Genomic DNA, 24,966 nt, shown 5'->3' with positions numbered 1-24,966 from the left:
TTGCCAAAATAAATGCACTGTGATTATCTGGACTTGTAGCCTTCCTCTGATTCAGGCGTTTAAAAATGCTGACCTGTTCAACAGAAACAGAATTCTATCAGTCTAGGTGCAAGAGAATATTATGATCTGACTAATTCCCTCAAACCCAGAGAAAATCTGTTTCACTACCTACCACTACTTTCTGAATAATAGTCAGTCATCCCCTTCATAGTTTTCCATAAATGTTTTATATTTTGCTTCTCAAAGCATTTTCGAATTGTAGCCTACTCTCCAAAACAGCCAAGGGGCCTGCCTTGGCTATATGTTGTTATTAATTTGCTTGATGTTGATACTGGTGTAGGTAAAATGGTTTACATGAGCTTTTAGCTGAGGTTGTTCTGTTTAATTTGGTGCATACATACATGATTTGTGCTTGTTGTGAGTGTGTGATTTGAAATACCCAGAAACATCTGATCTGGATTCTGGATAGGATAAGATGATCAAATTCGTATCCCGTTTTTGTACGCTCACATAATCAGGTTTTTAAATACACAATTTTGAGATGTAATCTTATCCAGATAACCCTGATCCAGATTAAAAGTTTTGAAATGGTTAGCCCAGGCATTTTCTTGATAGATAGATAGCCTTTTATTGTCCCATGGGGAAATTTGTTTTCACAAATTGTCACAACAATATTTGGGTACACAAAAACACCACCAACAAACACCATGCACAAACACCACCAAACACTGAACAACATACACACACAATGCACAAACACCACCAGACATGAACAACTGACACATATATCACACTCAGGAGGGCTGGGTCCATATGAGGTTATTGGGGGAGGTTGTTAAGTGCAGAGATGGCAGACGGGACAAAGCTCTTGTTGAAGCGCACTCGTCTCCATCTCAGGGTCCTGTATCTGCGCCCAGACGGCAGCAGTGTGAAGTGTGGGTTGAGAGGGTGATCCGAGTCATTGGTTATTGTTTGTGCGAGATGTGTGACAGATCGGTGGTTGAGTTCTGTGAGGTTGGGTGTGGGATGGTTGATGATTTTGGATGCAGTAAACATATCCATTGTTCAAGACCTTCAAATCCCACACATGGATAAAAGGTATAGGCCTATATCACATCCTGATGCTACCAATAGCTGACAGGACAATTTCACCAGCCAGCCTTTCTCTGTCCCTCTGGTAGGGCATATTCTTTGATCTTTTTGGTCAAAATGGATGTCCTCTTTCTCAACTAGCTTGTCATTATAGACAAGATTGTGGCATGATCTGTCTGTTAACTAGGTTGGTCTGCCTAAATGTCTTTTTCCCAGTATTATTTAATTATTTACAGTACCAACAGATTCTGGTTATCAATATGTCCAAATGATAGCCTCTCAGAATTCCATACCGACAGTTCATCACTGGACTTCTAGATTACAGCCTGGCGGAAAGTCTGCTTTCAAATAATTTTGGTTGTTGATAGACGTCCAGAATTGGGCCAGGCTGAACATCTTTTCTTTGTATTATTCATCAACTAATTCTGGCTGTCATATAGACGTCCAGATTGTGGCCTGTCAGAACGTCTGTTTTCACATAGTTCTGGTTGTCTGTACATGTCCAGAATTGGGCCAGGCTGGACGACTTCACTCAATGTCATTTATCAACTAATTCTGGCTGTTATATAGACGTCCAGATTGTGGCCTGTCAGAACGTCTGTCTTCAACTAGTTCTGGCTGTTAGTAGACGTCTAAAATTGGGCCAGGCTGGACGACTTCACTCAATGTCATTTATCAACTAATTCTGGCTGTTATATAGACATCCAGATTTTGGCCTGTCAGAACGTCTATCTTCAACTAGTTCTGGTTGTTTGTAGACGTCCAAAATTGGGCCAGGCTGGACGACTTCACTCAATGTCATTTATCAACTAATTCTGGCTGTTATATAGACGTCCAGATTGTGGCCTGTCAGAACGTCTGTCTTCAACTAGTTCTGGCTGTTAGTAGACGTCTAAAATTGGGCCAGGCTGGACGACTTCACTCAATGTCATTTATCAACTAATTCTGGCTGTTATATAGACATCCAGATTTTGGCCTGTCAGAACGTCTATCTTCAACTAGTTCTGGTTGTTAGAAGACGTCTAAAATTGGGCCAGGCTGGATGACTTCACTCAATGTCATTTATCAACTAATTCTGGCTGTTATATAGACATCCAGATTTTGGCCTGTCAGAACGTCTATCTTCAACTAGTTCTGGTTGTTTGTAGACGTCCAAAATTGGGCCAGGCTGGACGACTTCACTCAATGTCATTTATCAACTAATTCTGGCTGTCATATAGACGTCCAGATTGTGGCCTGTCAGAACGTCTATCTTCAACAAGTTCTGGCTGTTAGTAGACGTCTAAAATTGCGCCAGGCTGGACGACTTCACTCATTGTCTTTTATCAACTAATTCTGGCTGTCATATAGACATCCATATTGTGGCCTGTCAGAACGTCTATTTTCAACTAGTTTTGGCTGTAAGTAGACGTCCAAAATTGGGCCAGGCTGGACGACTTCACGACTTCAGTGTCTTTTATCAACTAATTCTGGCTGTCATATAGACGTCCATATTTTGGCCTGTCAGAACGTCTATTTTCAACTAATTCTGGTTGTCTGTCTTCAACTAGTTCTGGCTGTTAGTAGACGTCTAAAATTGCGCCAGGCTGGACGACTTCACTCATTGTCTTTTATCAACTAATTCTGGCTGTCATATAGACGTCCATATTGTGGCCTGTCAGAACGTCTATCTTCAACTAGTTTTGGCTGTAAGTAGACGTCCAAAATTGGGCCAGGCTGGACGACTTCACGACTTCAGTGTCTTTTATCAACTAATTCTGGCTGTCATATAGACGTCCATATTTTGGCCTGTCAGAATGTCTATTTTCAACTAATTCTGGTTGTCTGTCTTCAACTAGTTCTGGCTGTTAGTAGACGTCTAAAATTGCGCCAGGCTGGACGACTTCACTCATTGTCTTTTATCAACTAATTCTGGCTGTCATATAGACGTCCATATTGTGGCCTGTCAGAACGTCTATCTTCAACTAGTTTTGGCTGTAAGTAGACGTCCAAAATTGGGCCAGGCTGGACGACTTCACGACTTCAGTGTCTTTTATCAACTAATTCTGGCTGTCATATAGACGTCCATATTTTGGCCTGTCAGAACGTCTATTTTCAACTAATTCTGGTTGTCTGTCTTCAACTAGTTCTGGCTGTTAGTAGACGTCTAAAATTGCGCCAGGCTGGACGACTTCACTCATTGTCTTTTATCAACTAATTCTGGCTGTCATATAGACGTCCATATTGTGGCCTGTCAGAACGTCTATCTTCAACTAGTTTTGGCTGTAAGTAGACGTCCAAAATTGGGCCAGGCTGGACGACTTCACGACTTCAGTGTCTTTTATCAACTAATTCTGGCTGTCATATAGACGTCCATATTTTGGCCTGTCAGAACGTCTATTTTCAACTAATTCTGGTTGTCTGTAGACGTCCAAAATTGGGCCAGGCTGGACGACTTCACTCAATGTCATTTATCAACTAATTCTGGCTGTCATATAGACATCCAGATTATGGCCTGGACGGATGGACGTGATATCAACTAGACTTGGACGTCCACAGACGTTGCTTGCTCAGTGGGAGGCACTTGTGGATAGCCTTCTTTTTTTAATAACATGATTAGAGATATCTCATTTGCATTTGAAAGATTGTTAGGCTGTTTTTAGTCATTTTATATACTATTATTAACCATTATAGAAAAGGACATCTATGTCGCATTAACACAAATGGAACTGTTTTTCTGTTCCATATTTAGGGTCCGGGCAGCTAAGCTGCCAGGACACTATTGTAATCCTAGGTATTCTTCTTCTTTCTTCTTTCTTCTTCCGAGGAAATTATACTACAAAACTCACCAAACTTTGCACAAAGGTCCAGTCTCATGCCAGATATCCTCAGCTATAAACTCAAGCCAATAGTCCTGATGGTGGCGCTACAGCAAGCGTCTAAAGTTCAAAACTTTAGCCCATACGTGCTACAACTTCACAACTTTCACCAAATTGTAGCCCCAATACTGAAGAAACTTTTGTACATTTAAACCTATTAAAAATTATGAAGTTCATCACTCTGTTTTTTTCAAAAAACTGTAAAACTTCTCCTCTCACAATTTTTGCTCAATTGACACCAAACTTGCTACAGAGCATCTTCAGACTGTCCTACACAAACTATGTTTCTCAGATTTTTGATATATCAAAAATTGAGCCTACAGTGCATCAAAATGACTGTAAACGGTACTGTAAACATATACATGCAAATTCTTGCTAAATAAATCTTCAATGTTCATGAAAAAAATGACACAATTCTACAGTCATGGTAGATGATGTGTGGCAAATTTCAGAATTTTATCTCAAAAACTGAATTTTTGACAGCATTTTGAATTTTGCTCTAATGTGAACAATTGGAGTCAATGTAACATCAGTTTTTCACTTATGGAGCAAATCAGTCATTGTTACAAACAAATTACCAACATCTCCATGTTGTCTAGATGCAATATGTGTATTTTCAGATTTTTGTCTTAATAACTGAATTTTTTACAGTGGTTTGAAATCTGCTTTTCCATGCATGGACGGCTGCTAAACCTGCACGTCTGGCTTAGTCAATTTGTGAAGCTACACATGAATTGTCACTGACTAATTAGCTCAGTGAGATAGAAATTGATCCTTAGTCTCAGAGGTTGTGAGTTCAAGCTTCAGCTGATGCAAAAGGCAGATTGTGTTGCAAAATTCCTAAATGTCTTCCAATTCTTCTGCTTGTTGCTCAGAATTGCCTAAAAATGTCCAGACCCGACCCATCGCTGCGCAGCAGCTATAATTGTTTTTGTCTTTTGTCTGCTTTCTATCACGTAAATATGCATAACATATTCCAGATTGCATGTGTGTATGTCTCTCGACATTTCAGTGCACCTGTAATGTTTGTGTTCATTCAACACTTATTTAGTGCAGTTTTTGTCTCTATGAACTGTCAAACACATTCTTTATTACTGTAATAAACACAGTTATATTTGATTTAGTTTTGACTAGTGAAACATCCTACTCGTTTTTAAAATTAATTTTTAGTTATGATTCATGCTAGAATGCTTGAAATCAGTGTTTTTCTGATGTTATCATGTTTTTTCTAATTAAAACATCCAATTTGGTGGTTTATTACATAATGCACCAAAGCATTACATTTTCTACATAAAAAAGTGCAACACCCGCATTTTGTAATAACTGGTGCAATATGTAACAACTTATTACAAAATGTGGCAAACTTTATTACATATTGCATTCGAGACTTTTATTACAAAATGCGGCAGGTTATTACAAAATGTGGCGTTGTTACATAATGACGTGAACATTAATTACATTATTACATAATGTGGCGCTACAATGGGTCACAGTGTGACTATTGGCAAATTCTGTTCAAAATCTAAAACACACTGTAGTCAAAGCTGTTTTCCAGATCTACAGTTCTGGGCCATATCATGTGATGAATGGAATAGTATTGCTTTCTTTTATTATGACTTTGTGGAGTCTCCAGTTTTTTACTGATGCAGCCCCTTCTGTTGGTTTTGGGGGATTGTACAATATTGAGCAGACATCTGGCTGACTCAAGTTCAGTTTCTTAACAACTTTCATTTCATTTCAAATCCACTGCTCCTCAAGGTCACTGTGACCTTGTCTGTCTCATTCTTGTGAATATGATATCTCAAGAATACCTTGAGGGAATTTCTTCAAATTTGACATAAACGTCCACTTGGACTTAAGAATAAACTGATTAGAGTTTTTTGGTGAAAGGTTGAGGTCAGTGTGACCTCACAAAATATGTTTTGGGCCATTACTCAAGAACTTATACATGCATCCATGTTTTCACAGATATGGATGTGTTGGGATTCACAGGACCACATATGATTATTTGTCATTTGGTAAAATCTAAACTGGAGATTTAAAGGCTTCCTTCTCTGCATGCTCTTTGTTCTCCAAACAAAGACAGCTATTTGACACCCATCTCCAGGAGGTCTTACCTCACACCTCAGTGAGGCACAAGTTTGATTGGACAGGACTTGACATGTGACTCTGTGATGTCACAGGCCTGTAGAAGGTCTGCTCCCTTCCTTCTAGTTGCTGAACAGCTCTCTCTCTAACCTGAACCAGAAAGTTAGAGGTGCAAGCACAGGGTTTGCAACTAGCTTTCCAGCAACAAGGAACTAAGTGAGTTAGCACCCAGCGTCTAACTCTGGAAGGTCCCCGAGCGACTGGCTTCCTCGGATCAGTACCTTTGGAACAAAGGACACAGCAAAGACTGTAGCTGGAACCACAGTTCTTCCCAGCCTTCTTCTGCCGGTTAACAAAGCAGTACACCACCAAGTGACTCTTTCTCCCATCCACTCAAGGATCGGTAATGTAACAACTGGGCATAGCTTCATCACAGCTTTATAGGCTAAGCAAGACTGTTGACACTCTTGTTGCATGTGATGGAATGCTGTCATTGAGTTATTGTTGTGATTGTTTGCAGTTAGTAGGGTTGGGTACCGTTCATAATTGAACCGATACGGTACCGGTACCGGTATCTGGAATTCGGTACCGGTACCAAACGGTGCCTTATTTTGGTACTTTTTAACCCTATGGGTCCTAGGCCTTTTTGGGGTATTTTTACTGCCTTTACTTTTAAGCTCATATCACAGTCATTATAAAGGCTACATACACATGCTATATATCGTTTTTTCAGGACATTCTGACCTAACCATCATTTCATGTCCTTCTATGTGCCTGTATTTTATATTAATTTTTATATCAATGAAAAAAACAAATCCGTGTTACTAAATTCTTACATTTTTACATGTATCTCACCATAGTAAGTTGGAAGTTGACATATTCTGCCATATATAAAGAGGGGAGACTCTCTGGAATCTGGCAATATAAGAACCATGATGCTGGGACATTCTGTCACTTCACAGCTGTCCAAAACATGTGGTTTGTGCCAGGCAGACATGTTTGCCAGTATTTCTTCATTATTGCAAGAAATTCCATTGACTCATTCACAAGTCAAAAATGTGTTTTATCTGAAAGAAACATGCAATATTTACATCTAAGATCATAGAAAAATAGTCAACCAAGTGCAATGATGTCCTCCAAGATAATATTTGTTTTTCAGTTTCAGTTATATATTGGGGAGACATTTTGGGCATTGGTGGGGGGGCACGTGTCCTCCTCAATGTATATGGTGACTACGGCCCTGTCATGCATGCATAATTAGATATGTGATATGATATGCGTGGCATTTCTGTGCGAGCCTGCGTTCGCGAGTAATCCGTCCAACAGTAATGTGTGTGCAAAACTGTATGAAAGCTCTGTAATACATAATTTTATTGTAATTTTATCAATTTTTTTCGCTGTGAAAACATTGGATTACCGACAAGTGCTTGGCCTTGTCGGAAAGCTACAATTCTGCTGTATCCGCTGATATGCATGGCATCTCGTTATGACACACGGTTGCGGAGAAAATCCACAGAGAAGAACGGGTGTGAATTTGGACGCACTATGCATCGTTCGGGCCCATATTCTAAACTTCTCAGTTTCAACATTTTATTGAGAACATTTAGGAACAGTGCTGCACATTAACTTTTGTCTGCACAAAGTTTTGTAGCCATTGTTGCTGAGTCTGATGTGTGAGTCATGCGCTCTCGCTCCGCCTCCACCTCAGGTACCAAAATTTGGCACCGTTTCATTTTAAGTGAATCGGTACTCGGTAGTACCGACGTGAATCGGTACCAAGTACAAAAAGTACCGAGTTTCGGTACCCAATCCTAGCAGTTAGGTCATTGATTAGTTGGCTTCGCCAAAGCTAAGTGTTTAGTCTGCTAATACTGTTCACAAACAGATTCTTGCACACAACTAAACAATCTCTGCATTAATCCAGACTGTTTGCAACACAAATTACATTGACATAGATTCATTAACAAATAGGCTTTCAACAGAGCTACACCCAAACAGGCATCTCAAAATTCCCGCTTCTTTTCCTTTGTCTTTGTCCTGAACACACGGTCAGACAAACACCTCCCCCGACCGGAAGCCAGCTTTGATTTGGCCATTTGTAGTCCTCTGTTGTCAGCCATTTTGTTTTGTAGGCCAAACGGCTCTTTGATCACCACACTCGCCTTTGTCTCTCTCTCTCTCTCTCTCTCTCTCTCTCACACACACACACACACACATATACACACCAAGCTTGTATATAGTTAGTTAGAATTTGTGTGTTTTGGTTTGCTTTGCTACTTTGTGAATAAATATAATTCTTTGGAATCATACCTGCTGTAATGTTGCACAAGAGTGAATGAATAGTCAACCTCTGCTGTGTCAAGAACTCCGAACTCCTTTAGGCGTTACTGTTAATTTTGGTTGTTGTAATTAATTTAATTATTAATCAAAACTCTAAATTAATAGTTTAGTGTATTTTATGAGACTGATATCTTTAACTGGCTATCATTTTTCCCTTTAGGGGAATGGTGCCCCAAGAGTTGATTTAATGTTAATTAAGTCACATTATTTAATATAATTATTAATTATTATTAATAATTATTAATTATTTCTGATAGCCAATTAAATCCCTACATATTTGGTGCCCCTTGGTGAGACCTAATACACTGAACAAAAATATAAACGCAACACTTTTGTTTTTGCTCCCATTTTTCATGAACTGAACTCAAAGATCTAAAACATTGAAATGAACAGAAATGAACATTCAATTCACGGGCAACAGCTCTGGTGGACATTCCTGCAGTCAGCATGCCAATTGCACACTCCCTCAAAACTTGCGACATCTGTGGCATTGTGCTGTGTGATAAAACTGAACATTTTAGAGTGGCCTTTTATTGTGGCCAGCCTAAGGCACACCTGTGCAATATTCATGCTGTCTAATCAGCATCTTGATATGCCACACCTGTGAGGTGGGATGGATTATCTCGGCAAAGGAGAAGTGCTCACTAACACAGATTTAGACAGATTTGTGAACAATATTTGTGAGAAATGGTCTTTTGTGTGTATAGAAAATGTTTTAGATCTTTGAGTTCAGCTCATGAATAATGGGAGCAAAAACAAAAGTGTTGCGTTTATATTTTTGTTCAGTGTATATTGATCCCAACATATTTGATGCCGCCGTGTGAGACCTAAAATTATGTTCCCAAAATATATATGTTGATCCCAACATATTTGGTGCCTCCGTGTGAAGCCCGAATTTATGTTCCCAACAGATGTAAACTGTAAGATAAATTTGACTGGTGCACAGAGGCATACAACCCCGGGGCAGTAATTCTATTTTTTTACCTGTTGCCAGGGTGAATCGTTTTATCATGAATTTATTTTATTTACACCATCCCACAGGATCTTAGCTCGGTCATTCTCCACCACCTTAGGAGGTGTCTTCCATTAGCCCCTTTTCCACCCACATTTCCAGGAACTTTTATTCCCAGGAATTTATTTACCTGGGTAAAAGAATTCCTGGTAATCTGTGTGGTTTGCGTTTCCACCGCACCTCAAAGTTCCGGAAAATGTATTCAAATTAGCGTGATGACGTAGATGATTCAGCATGTGCTCTGTATTTGGCTCCACCAGCTTGTTTACTGGTAACATAGTGCTGGTAGAGAGAGTAGGGGCCGTTTGTCTCAGCCAGTAGCTAAGTTTAAAAGTATTTTACGATAAGTCTCAAACTAAGTTAGTCTACATGTAGACAGCTGTCATTTGAGATTATTAGTAACAGTTTGCTATCAGCTGAATTAGCGCGCTGTCCTTGTGTAAGACATAACATTAGTGACAGTGGATGAGAGACTGTGGATGGAGCATATTGAATATCGCTGTCTACATGTTCATGCTTGCTGAACATATGTATTGATAAAGTATTGGCTTCTTACTCGCTAAGGTTTAATGTCACTGACAGTAACGAATGTAGCTGCCGTCAACTCAAGTCATTTTTGAGTTATCTTCACTTCGTTTCCACCGGGGCCACTCTGCTGTTCACCGGTTACTGTGTCGTGTCTGTGTGTGTGTGTAACAGGGTCAATTATGCAGCAGCGATATGTGTAAAGGAAAATGTACATTGGTTGTTGTGTTATAATTACACAAAATCTGTGTAACCTTACGTTTATTTTATTTATATTTATTTTAGTTAATACCTGACATGTTAGGCCTCCGAGTCAGTTATGTGGAACTTTAATTTGAGACTGTAACCCTATGTTTACTATACAGTGTGACACTGCCCTCTGTAACTAGCGTCTCCACGCCTTTTCCTCGTCCCTTTTGTTGTTGATCTCCGTGGGAGAGGTAAGCGGCCTTGCAGTCGGGAGAAATTTCTGTGTTTTAGCCTCTGTTATTTACATTTAAAAGTTTACTGGCTAGCTTAAACTTGTTGTGAAGTGCTTACGATACACTACAACATATTTCTGTGTCATTTTATTTGTGTAGGGGCACGTTTTATGGAAGAGAATGTTACTGGCCGGAGGATTTTGTATTTATGCTGCTTTCGTCAGGCTGCTTCCATCAGATTAAATGGAGACTGCCTCCAAAGATATCCACGTCTGAGTCTCTTCCTCAAACACAACGCACACAACGCAGAGTCAGACACCACCGGTTACATGTGTGAATGTGTGTGTGGAGGAGTTCAGCGGTGGCACAAAGCGCAGAGGAGAACCGATACTGTCAGTGCTTATCAATACTACGGTCTTTGATAATTTAGCCTCGGGGCTAATTTAGTACCAGGATTCAGTACCCATCCTTTATCAAAACACAAACGAAGTGAAGCTTGTAGAAATTAAATAAAGTTTGCAGCGGCTGCCCGTGCCAGGAAGTGCAGAACACTGCAAGTGTGTTCCACCAATCAGCGCTCCTCAGCACACAGCCCCGCCCCTCAAGAAATCTGGGTAATCTGTAAAGTCCTACCCCCCTACCAGGTACTTTTTTCAGGGAAAGTTTGGGCTTGAGGGAAAGTTTTTTACCCAAGTAGTTTCAGTGGAAACGTGCAGAGGTTTTTCAAAATCACGGGTAATTGATAAAAGTTCCTGCTGTGGAAAAGCGGCTATTGTGACCTTTGGACTTCCAGCCCATACTCAGTGCAGATGTTCCTGTACACTATGCCAGCCACTTGGTTATTGTGTTCCATGTACGCTCTTCCTGCCTGTATCTTACACACTGCTATTACATAGTGATGTTACATGCTGTGCCGATGCTTCGAAGCTTGCGTCAAGTAATCCAGGAAGCATTTCCGCGATGCGCTTATCGAGGCTTTTATCATTTCAGATGAGTGACGTCATTGATGACGTCCGAAGCCTCGCTGCCCGGCTGTACCACGTGACTGGTTCAGGAAGCAGTTCAGATCTTGGTGCGAGGTTTGCACAGAAGTGACACAGAACACGAATATTACCCCTTTTGCCATTATTATATTATATGACACTACACCACAATACAATTTTTAGCCAAATGATTGGTTTATACACACAGGATGCATTCACAAAACAGTAACAGTTTATCATACATGTATTTGATACAGTATAGTCATAATATACTCACTAGAAAATACACTATATTGATAAAAAGTAAGTTATATGGTTATATATTTTTATTATATTTTTTTTATTATTATTATTATTATTAATAGTCATTCCCAACAGCCATTACTAACACAAAATACCGTGTATTACAGATTACATGGTTAAGATCACAGCTGCCTGTTTTACACACTTTGGCCAGCAAGTGGTTTTGTGTGCACATGAAGCCTCGAGAAATGAACCCTTTACTGAACCAATTTGCTGGAAAGCTTCAATGCTTCACAAGGCTTCATCTCACCATCACTACTATTACATGCTGTACTGTCTCAGAAGCATCTTGGCACAGCCTGCACCTGGGGTCCTGTCTGGTGTGGTAGACCCCTGCTTCTGTTGATCTTGTATTAAGTGCCTGTTCCTTTGCTGCCATGATTAGAGCTTCCATGCCGTCTTTCAGTCCAGCCTTTTCCAGCCACTGGTAGGATTTCTTGATGTCAGATTCACATCAAATGGAATTCATATCAAATGGAGGATAAACCATGAACATAAACTACAGATCACCTGTAAAGCATTTTAATAAATTAATCTATCATAAGTAAAACAACTGGAGACTGAAAACAAACTGACATATGGGTCTGATCATTTTTTTAATGAACTGATATCATTGCAGACAGGATGTTAGTGTGTCTGTGACTGTATGGTCCTGCACGGACTGAAGGCTGCTGGAAACTGTTGGGAAACTGTACGACTTCACCGCGGCTTTTTGTCACCACCAACGAGCCTAACAACAGCTATCCACTTTGGCGCGTTGTGTTAACGTCATGACTTACGCACTTACGTGACCAAAGATCGTCTCTGCCTGAAATACACATTACTCTACCAGGAAACCAGCCGATACCAGCATCTGTCTCCAGTAACAAAAAATGCATTTTTTGCTGGTAAAAAAAATAACTCGCCAGAGTGGCCTTAAAAATTTACCAGCCAGAGTCAAAATCTACATGTAATTGGCGAGCGGCGAGTGTTAGTTTTGGACCCTGCATAGGCATATATGTATGTTTATTTATATATAGGGATGTTCGATATTGGCTTTTTTACTGATATCCGATATACTGATATTGTCCAACTCTTAATTTCCGATACTGATATCAACCGATAACAATATATGCGGGGTCCCCCCCCTCAGAAAAAAAAAAAAAGAAAAGAAAAACTAAATCATTTTAGGTAACTAACATTACATATCTCTTGTCTTGGAATTAACAGAACATCATGCATACTTTTGACAGTAAACTTTAAACATTATCTGTGCAAAATATGACAACTACTTCAATTTAAGTTAGGCTATGGAAAAAAGTGCCATATTTATTTTCTCCAACAGCAGCTTGGATCACATTCTCCCTGAGATAATCCTGACAAACGCCCACTACACAGGGCAAATTTGTACTTCTTCACAAAATGTAAACATTATACCTATACAACTGTGAGGTAAAGTGCAAACAACTGAAACAAGTTAAAAAAAATGTGTGCTGGAGGCTCCAGCACACATTTAAGCAGGGCCAGTCATTAGCCTACTTAGGGTAACGCAATCTTAAAATAAACTGGGCTCAAGCCCTGCTCTAATTGAGCTCTATAACTGGCCATAATTTGGTTAACACAATCACTAAAGTAACAACCTTGGCTCAATCAGCCCTACTCTTTCAAGTAACCAAATGTGCAAATGAAAACAAAAACGTCACGAAAAAAAAAACAGTGACAGTTTAGAGTCCAGTAAACAAAACATAGCCCTCTTTTAAGGTGCAACAAATTAAAGTGAAAGAAAAACTGATGTAGACTGGGCTATATGACAGTGTCCCTGTCCTATTTTTCCTTGTGAGTGAGAGGTAGATTTTTCTGGATGAAAATCAGCATTTCAGCATTATCGCAATGTATTCGATTCCACTTCTCATCTATGACATGGGCGACAGCACTGAAGAGCCGTTTGCTGTCAACACTGGTGCAGGGTGCAGTTAGGTACTTGTGTGCTACACGGGAAAAAGCAGGGAAGCGGGCCTGGTTGGACCTCCAGTAGTTGAAAGGGCACTCCTTCTTGAAAATGGTGGCTTCTCCCAGGTATGCATGCACCTAAAGAAAAAGACAAATGTACAAAACAAAAATAGAATTCTATTAGCTTTTCCTCAAAGCACTGACAGTCCAATGTTTATTTTATTAATTTCATATACATTTTCATGTGAAGCACCCTGCAATTCGATTAAATTAATTTGCTAATAAAATGTATTATTAACTCACCTGTGACGCCGTCTCCCCTGTAGCTGCTTGTTCGCTGAGTACATTCTCCTCGAGGATTTCTTGGTACATGTCCTGCAGTTTCGGGCTTCCAGTTCGGGCCTTCTTATGTGGGGGGTCCTTATCCTCCTGGACTGGGTCATCTGCACTGGCACTAGCAGCCTCTCCTTGCTGATCATCACTGCCACTGGCCATTTCTTCCACAACTTTCAGAAGCATGTTGCGTGCTCCCTCCTTCTTGTCCATGTCAAAATAACGATCTTTGTAACGAGCATCAACTATGGTTGCAATGGCATAAAGAGGTTACTCCTTGCACACAACTGAAGCGATCGCTGACAGCTTCCAATAGAGTGCGTTTGGCTGTTCTCACCCCTTTGTCCTGTTCTTCATCACTCTTGGTAAGCAGCCGTGTCAGGGACACCACACCAGGGATGACATCTGCAGCAGTGGCAGCGGAGGAGCTGATGTCCCTGGTTAGCTGTTCAAAGGGTTCCAGCAGGGTGATCATCTTCTCTAGAATTCCCCACTGAGTTGCTGTTAATGTTGCAGGGAGTTCATAATCGGCAGCATATGCACTTAAAGCCCTCTTCTGCTCCACCAGACTCTGCATCATATAATAGGAGGAATTCCACCTGGTGGTGACATCTTGTTGCAGCTTTTTAACAGGCATGTTGAGTTCCTTTTGTATGTCTTCCAAACAACTGTAAGCTTGCAATGAGTGCTTGAAGTGTCCTACCACTTTCCTCCCCACAGCCAGAGCATCTGCGATGCTGCGTTGAGACAGGGCACCTCCGTTCACTGCCAGCTGTAAGGTGTGCGCCACGCAGGGCAGACTTTTCACACCAAACTCCATCGTAGCTTTAGCCATGTTATGTGCATTATCCCTCACCACAGTATGTACTTTTGCCTTGGGGATTTTCCACGCCTCAAACATCCCTTCAAAAGCAGCTGAGATCGCTACTGCTGTATGAGAGCCACGGCACTCTTGGGAAAGAAGCACAGCCTTTTTCAGCACAAAGTCCTCATCCAGCCATTGTGCAGTCAAGCTCAGCATGCTAACCTGGCTAACGCTTGAAGACCAGATATCTGTTGTGAAGCTTATGGACACAGCATCTGAAATTAGCTTCTCGACGTGTGCACCATATTGTACAACTCGGGCAAGCAGATATCTGTGAAATACTTACGACCGGGCATGGCAAAGCGTGGCTCGAGATACTCCACAAGTTTGGTGAATCCGGTGTCTTGCACGATCGAAAATGGCTGGTTATCCAGTGCTATACACTCCATGATTTTCTGATTGATGGCTTTCGCTCTGGGGTGGTCCTTGTTGTATTTTTGTTTTGTATCGATCGACTTGTTAAAGGTCAATTGGGTGGTTTTTTTCGGTCTCTCCTGTTGCTTCTTTTCATCGTTTTGCTGCACAAACGTTGCGTGTATCTCCGGATGATTCTTCCTGAGGTGGGAGATTAAATTCATAGTATTGAAGGAAGACGTCTTGGTTCCTCCTCGCATAACCTCCGCTTTACAGTCATTGCAAACGGCAAATTTAATGTCTGGAGACACTTTGAAATAATTTCAAATCAAAGACATGTTGACGAGTCCACTTACGAGCTTGTTATGCTGCAGGTGACGATGCGGTTTGATGATGTTATCAAGTGCGCGCTGATACGTTCAAGGTTGGCTCAGAAATGCAGAAGCCACAGGATTTATTGCAAGTTGTGCCAAACAAAGATATCTCAAAAACTATACACCACATCTCTCATATTTTGACATTTTGAGTGAGAGGAGAAGTAGCTGAAGAGTTTGATGTATAATATGTGCATGCTGTGTAAAAGTTGTGTCATTAAAAAAGTAAAAACCGATACCGATAATTTCCGATATTACATTTTAATGCCAATATCGGCAGATAATAATAGTAGGCCGATAATATCGGACATCTCTCTCTCTCTCTCTTTATATATATATATGTATGTATATATATATATATATATATATATATATATATATATATATATACAGTACAGGCCAAAAGTTTGGACACACCTTCTCATTCAATGCGTTTTCTTTATTTTCATGACTATTTACATTGTAGATTCTCACTGAAGGCATCAAAACTATGAATGAACACATGTGGAGTTATGTACTTAACAAAAAAAGGTGAAATAACTGAAAACATGTTTTATATTCTAGTTTCTTCAAAATAGCCACCCTTTGCTCTGATTACTGCTTTGCACACTCTTGGCATTCTCTCCATGAGCTTCAAGAGGTAGTCACCTGAAATGGTTTCCACTTCACAGGTGTGCCTTATCAGGGTTAATTAGTGGAATTTCTTGCTTTATCAATGGGGTTGGGACCATCAGTTGTGTTGTGCAGAAGTCAGGTTAATACACAGCCGACAGCCCTATTGGACAACTGTTAAAATTCATATTATGGCAAGAACCAATCAGCTAACTAAAGAAAAACCAGTGGCCATCATTACTTTAAGAAATGAAGGTCAGTCAGTCCGGAAAATTGCAAAAACTTTAAATGTGTCCCCAAGTGGAGTCGCAAAAACCATCAAGCACTACAACGAAACTGGCACACATGAGGACCGACCCAGGAAAGGAAGACCAAGAGTCACCTCACCTTTGTTTGGGCCAAGAAACACAAGGAATGGACATTAGACCAGTGGAAATCTGTGCTTTGGTCTGATGAGTCCAAATTTGAGATCTTTGGTTCCAACCGCCGTGTCTTTGTGAGACGCAGAAAAGGTGAACGGATGGATTCCACATGTCTTTGGTTCCCACTGTGAAGCATGGAGGAGGAGGTGTGATGGTGTGGGGGTGTTTTGCTGGTGACACTGTTGGGGATTTATTCAAAATTGAAGGCACACTGAACCAGCATGGCTACCACAGCATCCTGCAGCGACATGCCATCCCATCCGGTTTGCGTTTAGTTGGACGATCATTTATTTTTCAACAGGACAATGACCCCAAACACACCTCCAGGCTGTGTAAGGGCTATTTGACCAAGAAGGAGAGTGATGGAGTGCTGCGGCAGATGACCTGGCCTCCACAGTCACCGGACCTGAACCCAATCCAGATGGTTTGGGGTGAGCTGGACCGCAGAGTGAAGGCAAAGGGGCCAACAAGTGCTAAACACCTCTGGGAACTCCTTCAAGACTGTTGGAAAACCATTTCAGGTGACTACCTCTTGAAGCTCATGGAGAGAATGCCAAGAGTGTGCAAAGCAGTAATCAGAGCAAAGGGTGGCTATTTTGAAGAAACTAGAATATAAAACATGTTTTCAGTTATTTCACCTTTTTTTGTTAAGTACATAACTCCACATGTGTTCATTCATAGTTTTGATGCCTTCAGTGAGAATCTACAATGTAAATAGTCATGAAAATACAGAAAACGCATTGAATGAGAAGGTGTGTCCAAACTTTTGGCCTGTACTGTATATACATACATATGTATACACATGTATGTATATATATATATATATATATATATATATATATATATATATATATATATATAAATATATAAAAAAATAATTATATATATATATATATATATATATATATATATATATATAATTATTTTTTAATTTTTTTATTTTTTTTCCCTGCTCTAACATTATAACAAAGTCAAAGGCATGTGATAGTGTGAGGCAGAAATATATATATTCTGAAGCTTCTGAAGCTGTAAAATTTTTCCATGTACTGTATGTCTTTTTTTCCCCAAATCTGTTTATTGAGATTTTCCAATTACAGCAGACAGAAAGCACAGTAATATTTGTTCTATCATATAATGACACAACAAGAAAGTAAGTGGTAAGTAAAATAAGAACAATAGACAAGAAGACAAGACAAATACTACAAACCAAATGTGTACCCAGAACAAGACAATGAACAAAACAACATAGTAGTAAAATTAAAATATAAAAATACGTGAAATATGTGCATGATGACAAAAATCACACTAAATACTTAAACACAAAATAATGGTTCTTGGTCAGACGACTGCCTCTCACATCACAATTTAATGTCTGTAAAGTAGATGGGGTCTTAGGTCTTAATTCTACCCCAGGTCTGATTGCTGTCGTGGTGTTGGCTAAACGCTCAAGCTAGTGTTAGTTAGCTGCTTAGATCGTGCAGTAAATGTTGGAACTTTTGTCAATATGGACATGCTACACATCATTAGCCTGCTAGCTGGCAGTGTAACTTACTATAAACTGAGTAACAAAACCATTTCAAAAGAAAAACTTTGGTTAGCCAGTTAGCTGAGGCCTACAGCTGTAATGCTATTTAATACACTAAAGAAAAAGGAAAAACAAAATAAGTATAATAGGTCCTCTTTAAAAGCCTATTCCCAATTTAACTCCTTGTGTGGCTACACATTTTGACAAATAAATGCAGGTCTTAACATTTTTCCTACCATTGATGAGATTTTCCATCATTTATGACACAACACTTCCCCGGCATTGACAAGTTATTCCAGCATTTTTTAAAAAAAATTTTTGTACTTAAAATGACTGTGACAAAAATGCATTTTTTCAGCTGTAAAATCCAGAATTGAATTTAAAATTCTAGTGTTAACTATAAGCTTTATCAAAGAGGAAAGTCTTAAGTCTAGTCTTAAATGTGGAGACGGTGTCTGCCTCCCGGACCGTAACAGGAAGATGATTCCACAGGAGAGGAGCCTGATAGCTGAAGGCCCTGGCTCCTGATCTACTTTTGGAGACTTTAGGGACCACGAGTAACCCTGCATTCTCAGAGCGCAGTGTTCTGGTGGGATAATATGGCACTATGAGCTCTCTAAGATATGATGGAGCTTGACCATTTAGAGATAATAATTAGATAGATAATGTTTTACATAGTGATGCAACCCAGTTACAGAAGTAAAGGCAGGAATGCAAATGAGACATTTCAGACAGCTGAGGAGCCGTGTTTCTGTGGGGAGAGAGAGCTCCCTTTAGGCTGGACTTTGGGCTTTTTTACTTTGTAGACTGTATAGATGCATAAAATGCTGTATAAATCACTGAAGAAGAGGGGAAAACCCAAAAAGCACAATAGGTCCTTTTTAATGTGACACAACAGAAAAACATCGGCCACTAGCATTGGTGAATGTGATCTTATTGGCTGGTGGCAGTCAACAAGAGGAATATCAGCTGATACCCATGTTCGGCCAATAAATTAGTGTATCCTTCCTTTTTACCACCTGAATTAGAATACAAATATTATTATAATTATTATTGTCATTGCACAAACCTAACAGCATTTTTCTACATGAAAGATAATGGCAAGCAGAAAATCCTTGGACTAAATTTACAAGGCACCTTGCCAAGTTGATTATATTTATATCATATTACATAATTAGCGAAATATTTCTGCCAAAGTTTAGTCTATAGACTGACTTGTTAACATACTGAATCGTATTTCTTCTCCATGCATAGTAGGTGAAACAAATTTGTATTGGCCAGATAAATGTCACTAACTACAATTCTTTGTTTATTTCTCCAGGCAACATCAATATTGAAGCAACTTGATGGAGAAAACTAGAGGAGTCCCTTTAAGATGACACGCACAGACCCTCCTGACATACTGGTATCAACTGTGCATCGAGATATAAAAGTTGTCCCCATTTCTTCACACTACAAATCCTTGCAACCCTCCAAACAATGTGATTTCATAAATTACAGCACACTGGAGGACAGTAAGAGCAAAGTCAATAAGAGGCACTGCCGCACCTTTGACTATAGGTCATTGGAGTACCCAAAGTTACACAAATACTCAATGGAGTCCCCATACAAGAAGGCTGATAGGCATGCAGCTAACCCAGATGCTGCCTGGAATGCCTTGGGCCACCAGCAGAGATACCGCTTTTCTGCTCCGGACATTTTTAGCCATAGGTTAACTCCTCAACCAATGGCTGCAGATATGACCAGTGAAGTAGTTGTCCCTGAACAAAAAATAAGGACCAGGTCAAAAAGTGCCCCTCGGGTCCAGACCAGTCTCACTCCTGTGTCTTTTGAAGGCTCCTCATCTTCGGGGAGGAAGGGCAGGGAGTCACAAAGGGCTCCAAGAGACACTCGCTGGAGACCAGAAGTATCACCACGTAGGGAGTCCTCCCATGCAGCAGCTAGGGCTCATATACATGAAGTTCATCCCATTAAGTTGCAGCCTCAAATGGGTGACAGCAGTAGATACTCACCTCACTATGCTGCTGATAATACTGAGGATGGAGGGCTGGATAAACCCGCAACTAGCCCTCATGTCAGGTGTAGGGTAGACATCAAGCCTGATGATGCAGCATTGCATCATTCAGGACGCAAACAGGCTACACCACAAGTGGACATACCCTTGCAGAGGCACCACAGTGGGGGGAGTAGGAGTCTGACTGTGCCACGCCATTTCTCCTACTCAAGAACACCAACTCCCACTGATTCGTTAGGTACAGAGGGTAGGCAAGCTTATCAATATTCTCGCAGCATGCCAAATAGTTACTTACAACCCATGGAAATTCCCTTGCAAAGAATGCCATCATCAGGTGATTACTATGGTAGGGAACGAAGAGCTCATTCCAGTCCGAATGTGCCAACCAAATTCTTTTATGCAGATGACCCTGGGAGATATGTTACTACTGCTCCTCCTCAACCAAGTTCTTGCTTTCACAATGAACATTACACACCAGGACGAACATATACTCCAAAAGTGCAATACGTGCAAGATCCAAGGACTCGAATGGTACATGCTGTAGCTACAAGACCCTTTTATCCTGAGATGGAGCCCTATCCTTACTCTGTGCAGACAGGGTATCCCAAACCCTATGCAGCAAATGAACCAGGGCCATACATTATACAGACACCTCCAACAAGAATATTTTATGGTGATGATCCAAGGTCTTATCAAATCCAGACTGCTCCGCCAAGGTTTTATTATTCCAGCGACATGTATGCAATGCCACCAGAGCATCATATCCCAGCAAGGGCATATTACACAGAGGGCCGAAGACATGCTAGAGTCATTCAGGCACAAACAGATGACTGGTATGGCTCAGATGCATCTGGTTATTCCACCAATCCTGCCTCTTATGTATCTCAAGTCACTCCAACCAGAGTCCATCAAGAACCAGTGTTAGCACCCTGGTATGCCAACCCATGTTTAGAGACTCAAAGAATTGGCACAGATTCAAAATCTTACTCAAGGTCCTGGGACAATATTCTCAACTCTCGAGTAGAGAGGGAACAACCTCTTCCTGTACAACGGGGTCAGAGCTATGATGATCTTCTTGACTCCAGGAAGCCTGCAGCAGTCTCGGGTGACAAACCGCAACCAGTGGTGGTCAATCTTTCCAGTTCACCAAGACGCTATGCAGCCTTATCAATGTCTGATAACTCACTAATTGACAAAAGCCCAACAGAGACATCAAAGAGCACGACTAGTAAACTCTGGTTTGTCACTCCTGAGATAACAATCACTGATAATGACATTCGACCAGGGAAACTTAATAAGGCTGAAGGACGGTCTGCCAGTTGGGACATTCTTGACTCCAGAAGCCCAGAGGGTCCAGACCTGTCTCAGCATGACTTTGAAAGCTCAACCAAAGAGAAGACACATGACAATGCCTCACTACAGCAAAGCCTTGAACAACTTGATGAACTTCTGGCAGATCTTGTGACTGATTATAAGCCACCCAGTAGAAGGGCAAGTGAGGACATTCTTGATCAATTAAAGAAGTTAATTGATGAGGAAGAAGCAGTATCTCTATCCAGAAAGAGCTCAAAGGCCTGTGCAGAGGAACCAGCTCCTCTTGATAAGCAGCCAACCTCAATAAGAATGACCCCTGATGCTTTTCGAGACATGGACGGGGCCAGTGATGCAATGAAGAGTGCAGATGAGTGCTCCCCAGATCAGAGCCCAGATGAAGATGATACAATGATGTGCTCAAACAACAAATGCCGGAGGACAGAGACCCTGTTTAATGCTTGCCTATATTTTAAATCCTGCCACAGCTGCTACACTTACTACTGCTCTCGTAACTGTCGCAGGGAGGACTGGGACATTCATAAAGAAAGCTGCCTGTATGGAAGAATTGGCAGCATATGCCGTCACATCATCAAACACTGCCGGGAGACTGTTGAAGTCCACAAAGTCTTCTCCCGTATTGCCAAAGTTGGCTACCTTTCTCGAGGTAGAGGAGTTCTGTTTCTTGGTTTTCCAAATCCTGCATCATCTAGTAACTTCCTGCAGTATGGTCTTGATAGTCTACTGATGTCTCCTACATACCTGTCCCTCCGAGAGCTTGAAAGCTTCAAGGACAACCTAGGGGAGTATTGTAAGGAGCTGCAAGAAGCTGGTAAAGAGTACGACCCTAATGAATGTTTCATCTTGAATGTATCCATTGCTGTTGGTGACCAGTTGCCCGATGGGCCATCACCAAGGAATCAAGCTCCAACTGTCAGAAAATATGCAAAGGTAGCACTGGCTTCCTTTAGCCCTGAAAGGAAGGTTCACAAGAAAGAGAGTGACATGGAAACGCTGATCCTCACTCCACCCCCTGGAACAGCAGATATTGACAAAGAGGGAGAGGAAGGCAGGAAGGCCAGGGAAATCTGTTTTATCAATATACAACGGGAGTTAAGGATTCGAGGGGTTTTCCTACGACACGAATACCCACAGGTATATCAGCAGCTCTGTGAGTTTGTGGAAAGTAACAGAAGGTTCACACCCACAACTATTTATCCTATTGACAAGAGGACAGGTAAACAGTTTATGTGCATGATTATGGCTGCCTCTGAGCCCAGGACGTTGGACTGGGTAGGCACTCCTCATCTCCTTGATGATATTATTTGAGTGCACCTTTTGTTGTAAATATATATGTATAGAAATACATATATATTATTACACATATTTATATATCAATCCAATTACAAACATTTGTAGATAAGTATTTTGTTATCAAAATATCTATATTCATTTCTGCTTGGTCAGTATTCTATTTCCTGTCAGGTGCAGAATGAGTACAGTACATTATTTATTTTAATTTTTTTAACAAGTACATACTTTCTGTCCACCACAAGTCATTTATATGTATCCTGGACATTTACTTTTACAACACATTCCCTTTGGTAGGGACTACTTAAGCTGACATTCTACTATTTTAATTTTTTCAAATTCTTAGCAACAACTGTATGTTGTTTTTTTTACATAGTCTCTTTGAATGAAAGAGTCCATTTCTGTGTGTGAGTACGACGTGACTATTTTTCATATGCGACTTTAATGGTATACCATGCAGAAAATATGAAACAATATTTTCTTAGCTACGTAAACACATTCTATGCAAAGTTGCTTCATGACCTAAGTACCACATTACTGTAGGAGTTGTTTTTGTTACATATTATATTATATTATATTATATTATATTATATTATATTATATTATATTATATTATATTATATTATATTATGCACATCTGTAAAGAAAGTTTTGTTGAAATTGAGTAAAATTTTGAAAGTTTGGTGGTAATGTTAATCATAGGAAAATAATGAAAGCTGAAAGAGACATTTGTGCTACTTGAAACATCTATAAAAAGAACAAAAACTTATTGTTACTTAGGTAGAAGTACTATACTGAAAGTTAGTGTTTTCCTGTTTGAGTTCACCGGAGCACTAGTGGACTTGAAAGCAACCCCACAATGGATACTGAAAAGGTGCCAGTTACCAGCCACACAGTAGGTGTTGGCCTGTACTGCTCAGTTTTAAACACTGTGAATAGTGAGAGTTACAAAATCAAAACTTGGTATAATACCAATATCATGCAGTTCCCTATAACGGTAAAGTTGATGAGTTGTATTTTTAGATATGTTTACAATAAGAATATATGAATTAGCAGCAGGAGTTATTGTCCTTAGAACAAGGTGAGCCAGATTTGGCTCAGTAGCTACATAAACAGTACATAAATGCTTGAAGAAGACATTAGTTGTGTATTTGTGCTCCACTAGTTTTATTACGTGTGATTTATATTGTTTGTTTGTTTTAGTAAATCAAAACCTTTGCATTGCTCATAGGTTGCAGGAGTTTTAGAAACTTTTATCAATGCAACAAAGCCATGCTGCCTCATAACTCAGTACATTTCTTAATTTTGTTTTTGTAGTGTCCTAAATCCTAAATTTCCTGCCAGCACACTGATGATGATTTTAAACTTACCCAGTCAACCCAGTCATTATTCATTGTTCTTAGTCAACCCAGTCATTAGTCATTAGTCATTTTGTATATACATATATATATATATATATATATATATATATATATATATATATGTTTATATATACATATATATTTTTTTTTTTCTTTTTTCACTGACTTGCACTTGTTTGGCTGACAGGATGTTCTGTACAGATTCAGTGAAAAATTGCTGGCTGCATGTGACTCTGTTTTCTATGCTCTGATCTCATTTTACCATGACATTGATGACAATAGTAACCTGCTTGATGAATGGACTAGTGAAAGTGAAAACTACTATGTTGTGTAAGAAAAAATAAACTTTGCCTTTTTCGTCAGTCATTCAAGTTAAAATAACTAATGTCAAAGGTAATGGAGAGACCTCACTCAAATGTCTAGAAAATCCTGTAATCTTGTATTTTTTATACTTTCAACATATGTGTCTGAGTGTGTCTATTTATAAACCATATCTAATAAATGGAATGGGAACTCTGGGTGCTGCTGTCCTGCTGTTCTTTAGGTGAAGTGTAACAACCTTGTGTCTGTCAGCTGGATGAGCTGCTTAGGATGGACCCCAAAAAACCAGCTGGGTCTGATGAGCTGGACCCTTTCTTCTGTAAGATTGCAGCCCCCATCATTGCAGCTCCAATTACAGATATTTTTAATCTTTCCCTCCACACGGCCGAAGTCCCTGTTGCATGGAAAGCAGTTGTAGTGCGCCCCCTTTTTAAGGGAGGAGACCAGGCTGATCCCAACTGCTATAGCCCATCTCAACACTGCCTTGCGTATCAAAAGTATTGGAAAAACTTGTAAATAAGCAACTCACTAATTATTTGGATGCTAACAATATTTTATCTGGTGTTCAATCTGGTTTCCGATGCGGGTTTGGCTGTGTTACCGCTACTCTT

The 24,966-nt window shown here is 40.1% G+C and overlaps 1 protein-coding gene across 4 annotated transcripts in view; it reads left to right on the top strand.

The window, feature by feature from the left end:
• ajm1 (apical junction component 1 homolog) overlaps window positions 1–24,552 on the top strand; it is an 83,104-nt gene extending 58,552 nt beyond the window's left edge. For 2 of the 4 annotated variants that reach the window (XM_033646762.2, XM_078162207.1), the window contains one exon: window positions 19,359–24,552. In XM_033646762.2, the coding sequence (XP_033502653.2) occupies window positions 19,413–22,691 (3,279 nt within the window). In that variant the 5' untranslated portion in view covers window positions 19,359–19,412 and the 3' untranslated portion in view covers window positions 22,692–24,552. Of the gene's footprint in view, window positions 1–6,247; window positions 6,442–11,327; window positions 11,410–19,358 lie in introns of all 4 variants that reach the window. The other 2 variants (XM_033646763.2, XM_078162206.1) reach the window with 2 other exon arrangements.
• Window positions 24,553–24,966: the final 414 nt, after the last annotated feature.

The sequence above is a fragment of the Epinephelus lanceolatus genome, chromosome 19 (genome assembly GCF_041903045.1).
Source record: "Epinephelus lanceolatus isolate andai-2023 chromosome 19, ASM4190304v1, whole genome shotgun sequence".
Lineage (NCBI taxonomy): Eukaryota > Metazoa > Chordata > Actinopteri > Perciformes > Serranidae > Epinephelus > Epinephelus lanceolatus.
This window is presented reverse-complemented; position numbering and strand designations above follow the sequence as displayed.